Genomic DNA, 15,865 nt, shown 5'->3' with positions numbered 1-15,865 from the left:
TTAAATAGCTGCTCGCCAGATTTTATTGCATTATAAAGAAAAGTAATTGATATTCGATTTTTGATTAATAACTGATTTATGTGGATAGTGGCATAGAATTTAGCATTGCGTCATGGTAAATGTTATTCCTACTAAGTGGAAGTAGTTGTCTTTTTTTTATATTATACCCAATTAGAAATAATACATTTTTTTCAAGATTTTATGGGATAATGATTGAAATTATTTCTATGTATTGATATTCAAGCCGTGATACAGACTTGCGAACTAAAGAACTAAATTAAATTCATGTTCAGTACTGAGGAATCATGTCAGAACTGAGAAATCATTCAATAGTCTTTAATGGTATTAACAAAATATTTTCACTACAATTTTATTTATTATTATTAAGCACAACATTGTTAAATGCGGTTTTATAATTCACTCTCTTTTTTTCCCAAACCCAAAGTTTTTTTCTTACTTTTTCAAAAATCTTGATCCTGAAGATTTTCTTTTTAAAACTTAATTGTTCTTTTTCGCAAATAAATTTTTCGACAATTTATTAGCTTTCAGAAAAATCACCTTTTACTAAAATAAATTAAATATAGTTAGTTGGTTTTTGTCATACGAAATGAAGGAATGTAAATCAATTTGAACAATCCAAAAAATTTTTAAAATTGAAATGAAATTATATTTTATACAAAAAGAAAAAAAAATGTACAGAAAACTTTTTTTACACATAGAATATCCCAATAAACAACGCTTGTAAACTACATTTTTAAAATTCTTTTAAAAGTAAATTTGAACTTTTAGTTTTTATTAGATGTCACAAAATAACATTGAATCATGGAAAAATCTACTAAAAACTGGACCAATAATTTATGAGGTGGGAGGCATTGAAAAAAGTTTGAATAGCAGAATTAAAAGAAAGTAGTTTAAATCCAATTATAATTATTTCTCAAGAAATACTTTAGTCGTGTTTAGGTCATGAAATTTCTCATACTTAAAAAAAAATATTTCAAAGCTTTCAAAGAACAGCAATGAATTACAAACGAAAACAAATATTTTTGAGCACCCTATGCCAAAAAATAAAGCAATTAATTTGAATGAAAGATTAAAAAAAGATTGATGATGGATAGATGAAGTAAAAGATTTTGCATTGATTACTTTTGTTGTTGTTTGCAAACCCCTCCATACTTAAAATTTTAATAAAATAGTAATTTTTTTCTTGCATCTTTTTGGGCTATAACTCTGTAGATAACCAACGACATTTTCGGAACTATTTTCAATTACTATTGAAATTGCTATTTTAAAGTTTATATAAAAAATTGTTAACAATTTCTCAAGATATGAGCTTTTAAAGTAGTTTCTTCACTCTATGCATGAGCGGAATAATTTTAGAAATGTAACATTTTCATCCATTTATAATTTTTATATATTTATTATATATTAAACAGGTGATTAAGAATTTAATGCATTCTTTAAAAAGTAGTGAAAATCACGTCTCCACTCCAAACTAATCATCATGTAGATTAGGGAAAAGATATACCATGTGATTGCTATTTTATCAAGGAAGCCAACTCAGAAGACAAGGAAACCCTTAATTTCAGAACTAATTTTTGTGTGAAAGGCCTTTAGAACTTTGCGCTACTTGAGTGATAATTTTATTGATATTATACTACTAATTCTATTAATATTATTTTGTTAATTTTTCATGTGTACTATAAGAAAATGTACAATTGTAAAGTTCAATTTTTTTTAAATTTGTCTACCATATTAAATTTAATGACAAATAAATAAATACCAAGGTGGCCCTTGGACGACTAAATTTTTATTGCTAAATTAAACTTTACGAATGACTTAAGTATCTCTAAAGTTATAAAATAATCTTCTTAGTATTTCTTGAGAAATTAATGAAAATGTCAAAATCTGAAAGTTTCTCGCCCATCATTGTAGGGCAGTATGTATTATTGTTACTCAATAGTTGTATTCTCTGTTAAATAATTACTCTCACAAACATGTGGAAGTAGAGCGTCTATCAATAATCCACAGTAAATCATTCCTATCTGTGAGAATATTTTAAAGTCACACCAAATTAATTTTGATAGACTATAATCAAACGATCACTGACAAAGTGTCCATCCTAAAGAAAAAAGTGTCCATCCTAAAGGCTTAAAAGACCTCAAAAATTAATAATTTCTGAATTTTTTTTTTAAAATTTAACTTTTATCTATTGAGAGATATTTAGAGATTATTCTAGTGCACAAAATATTCTAATGCGCAAAATATTCGTAAAGGTTCGTGAGCATTAAAAATAGTCTTAAATGTTTGCACAAACTGTAATTTGTTTCAATTTTTGAATTTTTATCTGATTGACTTGTATAACCAATAATTTGAAGAATATGTAAACTACTATTAATTCCATTTCACATAGGATCAATATTTTTTTTCCCCTTTAAGTTTAGAATATTTGGTAAATTTGGCTTGACGACTTTCATTGAACGATTAAAAAAATAATGGCCTATCGGGGAATACTCATGGGTTTCGCTGTTGTTGTTCATTTACGTCGCACTAGAGCTGCACTATGGGCTACATCTTTTTTTCAGTTCATTGTAAAAACTTTTTCTTACAATTTTACCCTTATCAGGCGCATGGGTATGCTGAGCTTTATGACTTACTGTATGATCATTTTCTAGAATTAAGGAAGCTTTACAATCATCTGAAATACACTTGTAATAGATTTTCGTTCTGTATTTCATCCTTATTCTAAATAAAACCAATTTACCACCTCGAATTGATTCGACATACTCAAACTGAGCCATTTTGTTTGCATGTAAATCTTGGAGCCTACCTTAAAAAGTTATAAAGATAGTGAATAGTGGTGTTATCTCTTCCCTCTTTTACAAACAAAACTGGAAATTCAACTCCTTATCAACCCATACCCAATATAACAGGTGCTCATAAAAGAAATTTTTTTTGTTTTGTTAATTTTTAATACTTTTTATTCCTGTACTGATTCACTCTTACTCTTTCACTTATTTTACACTACAATATTTTAAATTGTTAATTTTTTAACAGGAATTTTTAAATTTTTCTCATTATTTTAGAATAATTTAAGTCAAAATAAGTGAAAATATTATATTTAGCATTTTACAATTTATGATTGCGCAGTACAAAATGAAATACCGTTGTTTTTCCTGCATTAAAATTTTCTAAACATGACGCTTCCAACCAATCTTCAAATGTGCACTTATTTAGAGTTAAATTAAGAAAAACAATTATTCATTATTGAAATTACAAAATTAATTATTGATGTACTTTTGAGTAAGAATTATTGATACAATTTTATAAAAAAAACTTTCGAATAACGCTTTTAAAAAAATGCACAAGTTTTTTCCTGATAATCTAAACACATTTTTAGTAACTATTCGAGTATTTTTTAAAGTTAAAAAATACCTAAATATATTTTTGCTTATAATTAGAGTGTCAGGAAAAAAAAAAATTTAAAACGGACACCACTCTCCAATCTACGTCAAAAGATTATTAATATGCTACCTTTGTAATTTTTCGCCTACACTTTACGACGACGACAAATGAATCAACAGCAACAAAAGCATTCATTAAAAAAAAAATTGAAAGCATTACTTTATAAAACTGAAGTGCCACTATTAGCTCTTTTTTTATTATTTTGTAAAAAAAATTTTTTAATCGAGTCTTTTAATGTTTATGAGTTTTTTGAATATTACATAGTAAGAAAATTTTAATCATAAAGCATCTTTTATGGTAATATCATGTTACTATTCATAAAGCACCTTTTTATGAACGGTAGCATCTTCACTTGAATTCCATAAATATCTATCATTGTGGTATACTGATTATTTTTTACTATCATTTTGAGGTTTCAAAAAAAAAAAAATAAAAAAGCAAATGCTACAGTTTGATTATTCCCAGCATTTTCAATCGGATAATGCAATGCAGTATGCCCTTCAAATTTAAGTATAAAAAATGCACGAAGACACACGATATGTATAGATAATCTTCAAAAAGTTAGCATTGGAGTACCCCCCCCCCCTTGTCATTTGAACGGTACCCATAAAAAAACACTCGGAAATGTCGTGTAATGTTTTAACTCAAATCCCTAAAAATACCTTGCGCATCCGAAAAATTTCGCAAGTTTCACTCTCCCACTAAAGGAAGAATTAATCAACTATGTCTCTCAAAACGGAGGGAAATCGGTTTTCCATTTGAGACCCTTTATCGTCATTGGCATCATAAAGATTTGGCGAGTAATCATCTACAGGAACAGGTGCGGTTTTTCAATAGAGCTCCTCCGCCCACCTCATCAATCATTCAGGTAGGGGAGAAACTTTTAGGCGAGATCTATAAGACAGCACAAAAAAGAATATCAAGCATTTTTCTTTTTTAAATTTAATAAGCCACATTAAAGAAGGAACGTTGCAATGCTACACGCTACATTAACGACGTCTCCAGAGTAACTGAATGACGGTTCATATGGAAATCGCAGGTATGCGTCTCATACAACAACGCCCCCTATAGTTCGTTGCGATCGCGAATTGTTTTTCTGTAAATATTTTTTTAGTTTGATTTGACACACATATAATTTAATAGGGTAGTATTTTTTATTTTCAAACTTAGTGTATAACAATTGTAAAAAATGAGTGAAAACAATCCCACGGACAATGCGACGGATTTAAGGTTATGTCAAGGTACGTCTCTTGTGAATATCAATTGATTGTTAGATTTTCTCTTTTCTGATTGTCATTTATATTTCACCAAATGCAGCCATGAGGGATATTAAATAATATTTATTGCAAAATCTTTATTGCCACTATCTACTGCAGGTTCACAAGTTCTGGTAGACGTTACTGGTGAAGAAATTGATTATTGTGAGCGGCCTGTGATCCTTGCAGGAGATTTTAATGTGAATTTCTCGTTATCTGAAGCTGAAACATTATTAACCTTCCTTAAAGACAAATTTGTACTGGAAATGATAAATGGTAGGAATGATCCAACAACCAAAGGGGGAACTACCATTGATGCAGTTTTTGCAAGAAATATTGAAAAAAATAGAACTCAAGCATTTCGTATCTTACTTTAGTTACCATAATCCCATTGTAAATGTTATAGATTTGTATATTTCGCCACTCGAAAATGATAATTAAAAGACGTGATCAATTGTGAATTGTAAGCAATGTTAATAAAGTTTGTCTTAAAGAAACAATATGATTTTACTAAAAATCAATTTCTACCCCTTCCTATTTTTATTTCCACATTACGAAGTTTCACTTCTTCCGCGCGGAGGGACTCCACGCACTACTTTTTTTTCTTTCTCGGCTAATGTGATTTTTTTCTAGTTTTTCTAGTTTCTTAATACATATTTCGGTAATCTTTATGAAATTATTTAAGCAAAATGACTATGGAAAAAAAATAGCGAAATTATACTAAAGAATTTTAGTGATAATACGTTGAATAAATTAAAGACAGAAAATACGCGTTTGAAAAGTGCATTATTATTTGCAATCTAATTTTAATTTGGCAACTGACAACTAAAAAAAAAGCAATAGTTTGCCTTCAGCTCATACATCAAAGAACAAACTCCGAAATTAACTAGATGTTAACCCAAAATCAGCCGTCTGACACAAAAACTTTAAGCAATTATTAACAGAACAATGATAAATTTCTTTCCTTATATTTAGTTTTTTTTCTTCAAAATAATTAATATTCTTTCGTTTGTTAATATGCTCACTACTAATAAATTTTATCTATGGGGTTATCTAGTAGGAGTTCTTTCAAAAGAAGATTGATCACTTAGAGGTCCAAAAAAAAATAATAATAACTGATAATCGTTGTACTGAATAACCCAGAAAATTCTTTTCATGGGTTGCATTTCAGAAACAAGAGGGTCTATTTAATTCCTATGTGAATGGATTCCTAATTGTTTAATTAACAATTATTAATCGAAAATTTTGCATTATCAATTTGATAGCTAACACTTTTTGGTACTTTACAATACTTTGCAACTTAAACTTCAATTCGAATACTTAAAATTGTAACTTTAATGTTCTGGTTCATAGGTTCTGATGACAAAAAAAATGTAAATGCAACTAAGTCCTATTTGAAAGAAGTCCAATTTGATTATTTTAAAAATTTAAAAAGTTTCAAGCAATTTTCTCAGAAGTTTTTTACTTTTTAAAAGAATGCTCAGAATGATAAGGGCTTTTCCACATTTCTACTATTAAACAAGACTTATTAAAAATGGCATCGGCATTGTTGAAGATCATCGTTCATAAACATATCCCTTTTTTTTTCTTCGTCTGTTTTCTTCCCTTATTCACATTTTGATGTGTTAAAGTATATTCTAAAGCAGGGATGGGCAAACTACGGCCCGCGGGCCAACTGTGGCCCACCGGAAAGTTTCATCCGGCCCGTGGATAGAATTTGAATTTGCCAATTTGTGGAGAATATAAACAATATACATCAATTTTCTTGTCTACTTTGTTTAAAGCTATTTTCGTTCTTTCTTTTTTAACAAAGTTACTGATAACATTTTTACTTTCTCTATTTTTGTCCTACAAAGCATAAATTGATGGAAATAGCTAACACAGACAGCTTCAATTGATAAAATGTTGAAAGAAGAAGTTCTTTATAGAATAGCCGTAGATTGGCGCCATCTAAAGCAGTTGTTTCTAAGTATGCCAAAGTTTGAGTTTTACAAATCATAACCAAAAGCTAGTTTCCCAAATTAATGAATCATACCCAGAACATCATCGTCATATATTCTTCATCTTGTATATGTGAACAAGTGCTTGCAATGATGAACCTTAGAAAAAATCATTTCAGAAGTAGACTAATAACTAAACATTTAGCCTCGTTCCTTAAAATAAGTACATCTCACTTGGAACCTCAATATAAGGAACTTTTAAAAATGAAGTCACAATTTCATTCATCTCATTGAATATTTAAAGTAAAACTTGTTTATCGTTTTTTCATTTTATTTATTTTAGCAATTTTTATCTGGCCCCCCAAACTTTTTTTTCACGATCTTTTGCCCTCGACTAAAAAAGATTGCTCACCCCTGTTCTAAGGTGTTATCATTTGTTATTAAATTCTGTCTTATGATACAAAATAATATTTGTATAAAACCCCGTACCATTTTGAGCTTTCCTTTAAAAAGTACGAAAACTACTTTAGAAATTTTTTAAATTTTTAAGATATAAGATATTTAAGATATAAGATATTTAAATATTAAATTAATTTTAAGATATAAGATTTTAAGATTTTTAAGATGTAAGATATTTAAATCTCACTTGTTGCATTAGTTGCCAAAGACGATTCCCTAGAAAATTAGGAATTTTTATTTCTTTTTAATTACCCCCCCCCCCGCATGAGCAGTAAAAAAGAACAACATTAGATACTCATATCTTGCGCAGTTATAAACGAATTTTTTTTCAAATTTTAAAGCAAAATTTTTTTAATTAATTTTAAATTGATCTAAAAATTTGTTTACTTTTATTGAATATTTTTAAAGTTATAGCAAAAAAACTTAAGACAAAAAAATTATTTTTTTTTAATAATGATGTCCAGATGTCCAGAAATATTTAAGGACTTACGAAATTTTTTGTAATCATTGCGTATTGTAACCAAAATAACTATCATAAGTTACAGATCTCGTGCTTCATTGTTTGGCATAGGGTGTTCAAAAACATTATTTTTCCTTTGTAATTTATTATGTATCTTTTGTAATTTAATCCCTCAAACCTCTAAAACAGGGTGGCCACTCAAATCAGTCTTCAAATTTCCCTGATTTTTCCAGGTTTTCCAGGTAAAAATCCTAAAATTTCCAGGTCAATGTGTTTTTTTCCCTCATAAAGTTTAGGATGGATTCAAGAAAAGTGTTAATATTATGAAGTATTTTATTCAAAATATTATTTTTTTAATGTTAATTTATCATCATTGACTCATGGGATAGAGTGCTAGCCAGCAGGTCACGTTATGGGAATGAGGTGACCTGGAAAGTTTCTCTATTCTTTAAGAAACCATGGGAGTTTAACAAGGTTATAATGAACCAAATTTTGATGCAAGCGAAGTATTGCTAAGTTGATGGTATTTCAACTGTTTGGCAATAAATTTTCGTCTAGACGTGGGTATAACAGTTGGTGAAATAATTTTAATTAAGAAAATTAGTAAATAATTTAAATTAGTAAAATTAAGAAAAATCAAAGAAAAAATTCCAGCTTTTCCTTAAAAAATCCCTGATTTTTCCAGGTTTCTGTCCAAATTTCCCTGTTTTTTCAAGGTTTTTTCCAGTAGGAAAAAATTCCCTGATAATTCCAGGTTTTCAAGGCTTTCCAGGTGGGTGGCCACCCTGTAAAAGCCTTAAAATTCATTTATGTGCATGAGAAATTACATGAACTAAATTATAAAATTATTATGTATTTCTAATTATTATGCAAGTATTTCTGGCGAAATATGAAAAAATGAATTAGTATAGAAGTGTTTCCATTATTTTGTCCACGCCCTGTATTTTATTATTGAAAAAAAGGTCATCAAAACATCAAGGAAGTAGTATTGTGACAATAGAGTTACCAAAATGCTCTTTGCTTCATTTCAGCATTAATTTTGACAAAAAAGGAAATTTATTAAATAGTTGACAATTCAGGTCAGCTTTTCAATAGGTCAAATAAACATATTTAAAGCAAAGTGGCAGTCATATTGCAGGAAGGAATGCTAAACATTCGCCACCTCGCCAAACACGATAAAATCGTAAATTTGACGAATAAAATTGTGTTTTAGCGGAAGTACTGGCGAATGATTTCTTATACTGGAAAGAAAAAGATATATTTAAATCGATCCTCAAAATTAAGTCAAAATGAATTTTTCTAAATAAATCAGTATTTTTCATTCGATTACTGCAATTTTCGGTAAATGCGCTACATACCCAATTAGAATTGGGACCAAATAATATAAGCCTGAAACAAACTACTGTAAAATAGTTTTCTTTTTGGGGGGGGGGGATTGTTAAGATTTGCATTTGACGAAGACTTCCGAAAATTGCCAAATACTTTTGATATTTGGTTAATTTACTGGCTAATAATTTGAAATCCTTAGCGTGGGCCCTGATAATGGCAGTCATTTGGAACCATGGTGGCTCAGGTGATAGAGCTTTCGCTTTCCAATGAGGTGAACCGGGTTCGAATCCCAGCCCTGGCTGGTAGGTACGAATTCCGCACCCGGCTCTCACCGACCACAGTGTTGACTTAAAATATCCTCAGGGTAGAAGGATCATGGTTTAGAGTCCCCTTGCCGTCAATCTAACCCTGGTTGTTCTTCGTGGCTTTCCTCTGCATGTAACTGTAATAAGGGTTAGCTCCATCAAAAAGTCCTCCACGAAGGTGAATTTCTCCCGATCCAGGAAGACTAGGGATCCAGGAGTTCCCTAGTCTTCTGGATTGGGTTCAAAATTCAAGGCTACGGAGTTGAACATTAGTAGTCGCAAACCCTAAATTGTTCAACGATGGTTAGAAAATAAAAAATAAAATGTTAGTCAATTTATGCGAAATTTACCGATCGACAACTTTTGCGTCGACATTCTTTTAATACAGAGCTTTGTTTTTGATATATCTTCAAAAAATCGCAAAAACATCCTATTTTTGGTCATGTTTATTTTGATCTTGGATCCAAATTCAACGCCTCAGAGGGGGAAAACTTAGTTTTTTCATAACAAAACATCCTTTACCGGAAAAAAATGATATGAATGTATGAATGAAGTATGAAAATGGTATTGTATGAGTTATAAAGCTATTTTTGCTTAGATTAAACACCAAACATACAATTTCAGCCCTTACTAAATGCTTTGACACAGGAAACAACCTAGACTAAAATTCTTCTTCTTGAAGATTTGGCAAAATGATTGGTCAACATTTTGAGTAGTTCAGGTTACATTAATTGTTTCGTTATTTCCTGCTCTAATTGTCATAAGAGATTTTCCAGATTTCAAGTAAAAAATAGATTTGAAAACACAGTCTTTGCATATTATATGAAATTATTGACTTTTATAGCTTCGAAAAGAAGGAAACTTTATTTTTGATGTATTATTATAATTTTTTAAGTATTACAGAAGATATAAGAAAAATTAATTTCAAAAGAAGACAGCAACTTTCAAACCATTTTCATTAACATTAGGGAGTGAATGAACTAAAGTAAGTGATATTAAGTCATACTATTCAAAAATAAAATATTCTAAATTAAGAAGAAAGGCATTTTAAAACGAAAGTATTTATTAAAAATAATAATAAAAAATAAGACAATTATTTACTTTAGTTTTTAGACAAATATGACAACTGACGTTTTTGCGCATGAGAATCAAATTATTCAAAAATATGCCAAACTCTTAAACACAAGGCACTAAATGTGTGCGTTTAGATTATGTAACTATAAACCTTTTTTTAAATAAATATAAGCAATACTAGAGAAGCAAAAAATTATGAAACTTTGTTTAAAAAATTCTTATATAGTTAATTAAATTCAGTAACAATTAGGTATCATCAAATATAATCGATTTTATTTGTAGTCTTTCCTTTCTGTGCCCTTGATTCGCCCCTTCCAAAGATTTCTTCAAAATTTGAGGGCAGATCAATTAGTGCTTTACGATATTGGTAAATATTTACATGCCTGGCTGGGCATATAAAGGTTAAAAATGCATATCACGGGCAAGCCGGGAAATTTAATTTTCGAGCTATGCTGAAAACAATATTTCCCAAACAATTTTAAATTTTCTCTTTCATACATAAGGAGTGCACTGATTATAAACTTGAAAACATTAAAAATATACAAGCAAAGGGGAAAAAATGTCAAATAAACAAAACCCTAATCAATAAAAAGAATAAGAAAAAGTCGAAATTGAAATTACGAGCAACACCAAGACATTTTTCACTTCATTTTTTATTTTAATTCAAACATTTGGCTAAATTAGTGACTGCTTAGATTAAATTATGAATATTTATAGTTATTTATGCCCTTTTATTCCTCCCTTAAGTATAAATGATTGTATGGTAATGAGTTTTTCTCATAGAAGCTTTAAATTTGAGAGTTTAATATAAATAAATTTTTTTTTTATGGCGATATTTGTTATATTGAAAGGACAGGATTTTATTTATTCCCTGCCATCTGCCGGCTTATTCCTTCTGCAATTATTATTGTTATTAACGTCCAGTTTTGTTTTGAACATCTACTAACTAATGCCAACAAGCATTTACTAACTAATGCCTTATCCAGATAAAATAAGTAAGTATAGCTGTAAAAATGACTAGTTATAAAAAGTAACTATAAATTTGTGCAATAAAATTCTTTTCTAATAGTAGACCTTAATCTTATTAATGCAATTTAAATAAATATTTTTTTTCTGTAATCTTAAAATAAAAATATTTCACTTTAATTCCTTTTGATCAAAAAAATAGAAGAAAAGAGCAAACGATTAAAAGAGCAAACGACTTTTCTTTACGAGCGTTGAAATTCAAATTTTAAATAAAACAAACGTTCTTGTTTTGAAAAATCAAACTTATGGACGAGTACATTTCAGAAAATGGGTGCATTACCGAAGTTTTTATTAGTAATCAACAACCTCTTTTACCCTTTTAAAAAATGGACAGATATTCACTTCACCTGCTTGTCAAACAGCTGCTTTTACCAACATCCACGATTTAGTACATGGAACAAAAATACCCAAATAGCTTCTTAAAGAAGAAGATTATTAAATCAATAATTCAAAATCTCTTCCTCTTTTAGTAACTTTTTATCTTTTAAGAACGCAAAACTAAGCCAAACTAAGTAAAAAAGGAAAAATAATAAGCAGTAAAATATATGAATAAAAAAAAAATACAATAGTGGATGTAATAATCTTAATTACTTAATTTTCGTTCAGTTACAAAAAAAAAACTTTTTTTTTTGTGCGCAATCAACTGCCGAAAAATTTGCATTTTGGCAAATTATTGAGTGGGCACGTGCCCCTTTGTTCCCTCTTGTTAACGTTTCCTCCTGAAATAACTGTTTGACGGACGGAGAGAATTTTTACGCGGGATTCGTGACGGTAGTCAGTGAATTTTGCTGCCTTAATCGAGACAAATTTTTGTTTATTTCTTTTACGCGCAATACAATTTATAATCTATTTTATCTTCTCACATTATTGATCCATAAATGTAGATAAACCCCTGGTTTTAGATTATAGCGATGTGCATCAAAACTAAATTTGTAGCTCTATCTGTACATATTTTCGTGACGCAGATATTTTTTGAAATTCTCAAAAACTTATGGTTTACTCAAAAACTTATGGTAGCACATTCATCACCTTCTTACCTGTATAATTATTTAAGCAAGTACTTTTGAAAATGTGAAATTTAAACTTTATAAACCACCGGCACACCGTTAAATGAATTCAAATTTTTAAAACTTCCAAATTTTTTTATTTGTACAAAATTTTTCTAGACAAAATATTGATGCGAGGAAAAATATAGATGCTCAACGCTAATTGTTTAATTTGTAGTGGCACGAGAAATCACACGAAATGGATTTTGGTGATTTTGAATACTTCGGAATTATATTAAATTTTTTTAATTATTTAAAGTTTAGTTGTATTTATTTATAGACTTATCTAAACAAACGATTTTTATCTATTACAAATCATTTTTTTTTGTTCTTTGCTTTTCTTTTTTTGCAAAAATAAAACTTTTTCTGGAAGCAGTCACATATTTAAAATCGTTTAAATATGTTTTTAATTAACTTTTTCATAAAAACAAATTGCTGCTTAAAACAATTTACAGAAGTTTCAATTTTAGATTGCACATAATCAAAAATTCCGTTCATTCGAACTATCAAAATAAAAAATAGCCCATAAAAATTTAGGCCATGCACAGAAAAATAAATCTTATTAATTTTCTTACATAATAATGCATAGATGAATTTCATGAATTTTACTCTTTTTACTAAAATTTAATCAACACAATGGGAAAGAAATATTATGACCATGAATAGAAAGGTGTATGTTCTTGGTATATTTATAGTATGGTATATTTCTTGGTCTAGATATATTTCATGGGAAAAACCCTGCAACATTGCTGGAGAGTTTAAAAAAAAAAAAAAACTTCTTTGCTCGTAATTCTTACTGATAAGCTACGTATCGCTTTTATAATGAAATTATTGATGAGAGCTCTATTGCTTAGCACAACTCTGCCTTAAATGTACACAATCATATATGTTGAAAATTATATTTTAAAACTACACTCTATTTGAGGTTTATAAAAGTTTTTATATAATTTCTTGTTGTTTCTTTACATTATAAAGTTAAGCTTCCTTAATTAGCTTTACAAATACTTCTTAACATGTCAAACTACTTAGCTTTTCAATTGCTCGTATACTTCCGAGCTAGCACGCTTTCAGATTTTTTAATCCTTTACTGCATATTATTGTATAATATCTAATTCATAAAATTTATACATTATTTTTCCTATATTATTTTATTTTCCTCTATATTTTTCTGATTATTCTCAAATTTTTTTTTAAATAATTTAGTTTGTCAAACCATTAGTAAATTATTCAAGGGCTATAAGTTTTTGTGTTTGAGAACTGTACTCGTGAAAATAAGTTTTAAACAAAAATGTAAATGTTATTAAAATAATTTTTATTTTAATAAATTTTGATTGCTCCTAAAAATTATATCCCTTATGATAGAACGGCTATAAAGGAATGAAAAGAAATATCTAAAATTTCATTTATTGGTTGATATTTACAATTATTAATTATGATTGCAAATATCAGTCAATTTTTCTCTGTCGTATGAAACATTATACTTATCGTTATATTTATTATACCTCTAACTTTCTTTTAAATAATTTTTTGTCTACTTCTTTTCTAGTAATGCAATAAATACAAAAATGGCTGCATTCTTTATTCCCTACACTTATTAAATATTTAGCATTTATTGAATACGCGTATTTAAACAATACGACCTTTATTTTCGTTTCATGCGTAAAATATACTTTATACTTATTGATATACAATTTGAAAATTTTATGCATAAATATAAATGAATGCATACTACTTTTATTCAGATTGCTATATTCTAAAATAAATATAAAAATTTATCAACATCTTCAATAATTGCCCAAATTTACGACTACAGTGTTCTGTTATTTATGTATGGAAATTGATGTTTAAAAACGAATCGATTATTATTATTATTATTGTAGCAACACAAAAACTGCTAAAAATGTTTGATATTTAAAGCGTTCAGGGTAAATAAATTCTTTCTTTGCGAGTGTAGATTGAAATATAGTTCAAATACCAAAATGATTATTAAAAGTTTTTGACAATTAAACAATGAGGTGTTTCCAACATTAGCTTTCATGATGAAAAAAAATATTGATAGAATTTTAACTTACCATCCATGGACGTCAGTGCTAAAAGTGGATCAACAAAAGCTCCTGTTCTTGGTCTATGTCCATTGATATTTGTTGTGCAATTCAGCGTAGGACTGACACTTAAAGATGGTGATCTAAATGCTGTTCCTAATTGTTCTATTCTCTCCGTAGATTCATTGGAAGCTTGTGGAGAATTTTCAACACTAGGACTTGCTACTGGCGTGGATGGTACCATTGGTTTTATTGAGTCCTGTTTCACATTTTGCGTTGTTGATGGCCATAATTGTGGGAGCCATGGAACTGGCCAGAAAGGTGGAATATCTCTGCCCATGGAACCCATCAGGAAAGGTGATAGTGTTGTTGGCCCAGGCCAAAATCCAGCTTCAAACAGTGGCAAATAGCGAGATGGTCCATCTGAGGCCATTAGATGATTGCAAAAATTCGGATTGTTTTCTTGTTTGTCTGCAGAGGTATCCATGGTCAACATGTGTACTTATTACTCTATACTTTAGGTTTAATATTTTAGACTTCCTCACTCGAAATAGTATTTTGTTTATTGAATACAATATAAAGTCAAATATTGGGTGGTCATATATTTAAAGTTTTTGTTCATTACAGGCTTGTTCTTTTGACAAACGAGTACTGTGCCATTAAATCTTAACGGCGAAATAGTTGTATGAAATATGAGAACATTTCATCTATTTTATAGAATCATTGAAATACTAAAAACTAATTTTTAAATGGATATTCAAAATTATAAAAACAGCTTAAAATTTTGAAGCTAAATTTTCTTTTCTAATGCGTTGTTCTGTTTTTCAATACGATGTACTGTTCCGTTTTTCTAATGTGATGTTCTATTCCGTTTAAAATGAATGGTTTTTAATAATAATAATAAATAGAAAAAAGCACTATTCTCTGTTGCTGAAACAGTCGTGTTCAATATCAAGGCAGTTTAATAAAGGCTAATATAGTTTAAACTTGCAAGGGACATTTTCCGAAATATAAATAAAGCTTAAAAAATTTTTAGAGCTCAACTACATCAAACTGTTTTCCTGTAATACGCCAATCATTCAGCAAAATATTTATTAAATCAAGACTAGTGTTGTCATATCACAGCGACATAAAAGTCATAGTATTCGATATCGCGCTGTGTGTGTTAAAACCCAATAAAGATACAAAAAAGTTCTGATTTGCTTCATGCTGACGATTGCCGTGACATTACACAGGTTCCAACAAGTAATGATTCTATGAACCCCTGGCCCCATGTTTAATGAGTTGTCACCATTTGTTTGGTCACATGGATCAAACACCGAAATCTATGCCGAGTTACTCCGGGCTACGCAGATTGGTCGAAAGGAGGGGTAAAATTGGTTTGGTGGGGGGACTTGCCCCTTCATTTATTATTTACTCTTTCGCTTATTATTGCGCCATTTTACGATGCGTGACCGGTGTCAGTC

General features: G+C 29.1%; 1 protein-coding gene across 1 annotated transcript in view; it reads right to left on the bottom strand.

Moving 5' to 3' along the window:
- LOC107446629 (uncharacterized) overlaps positions 1 to 15,865 on the bottom strand; it is a 28,100-nt gene extending 12,235 nt beyond the window's left edge. Inside the window, exon 1 of the mRNA XM_016061320.4 lies at positions 14,430 to 15,865. Within this exon, the coding sequence (XP_015916806.4) occupies positions 14,430 to 14,895 (466 nt within the window). The 5' untranslated portion in view covers positions 14,896 to 15,865. The remainder of the gene's footprint in view (positions 1 to 14,429) is intronic.

This window comes from Parasteatoda tepidariorum, chromosome 3 (assembly GCF_982258835.1).
Source record: "Parasteatoda tepidariorum strain Cologne lab strain chromosome 3, Ptep-v5.0, whole genome shotgun sequence".
In the NCBI taxonomy this organism is placed as follows: Eukaryota; Metazoa; Arthropoda; class Arachnida; order Araneae; family Theridiidae; genus Parasteatoda; species Parasteatoda tepidariorum.
This window is presented reverse-complemented; position numbering and strand designations above follow the sequence as displayed.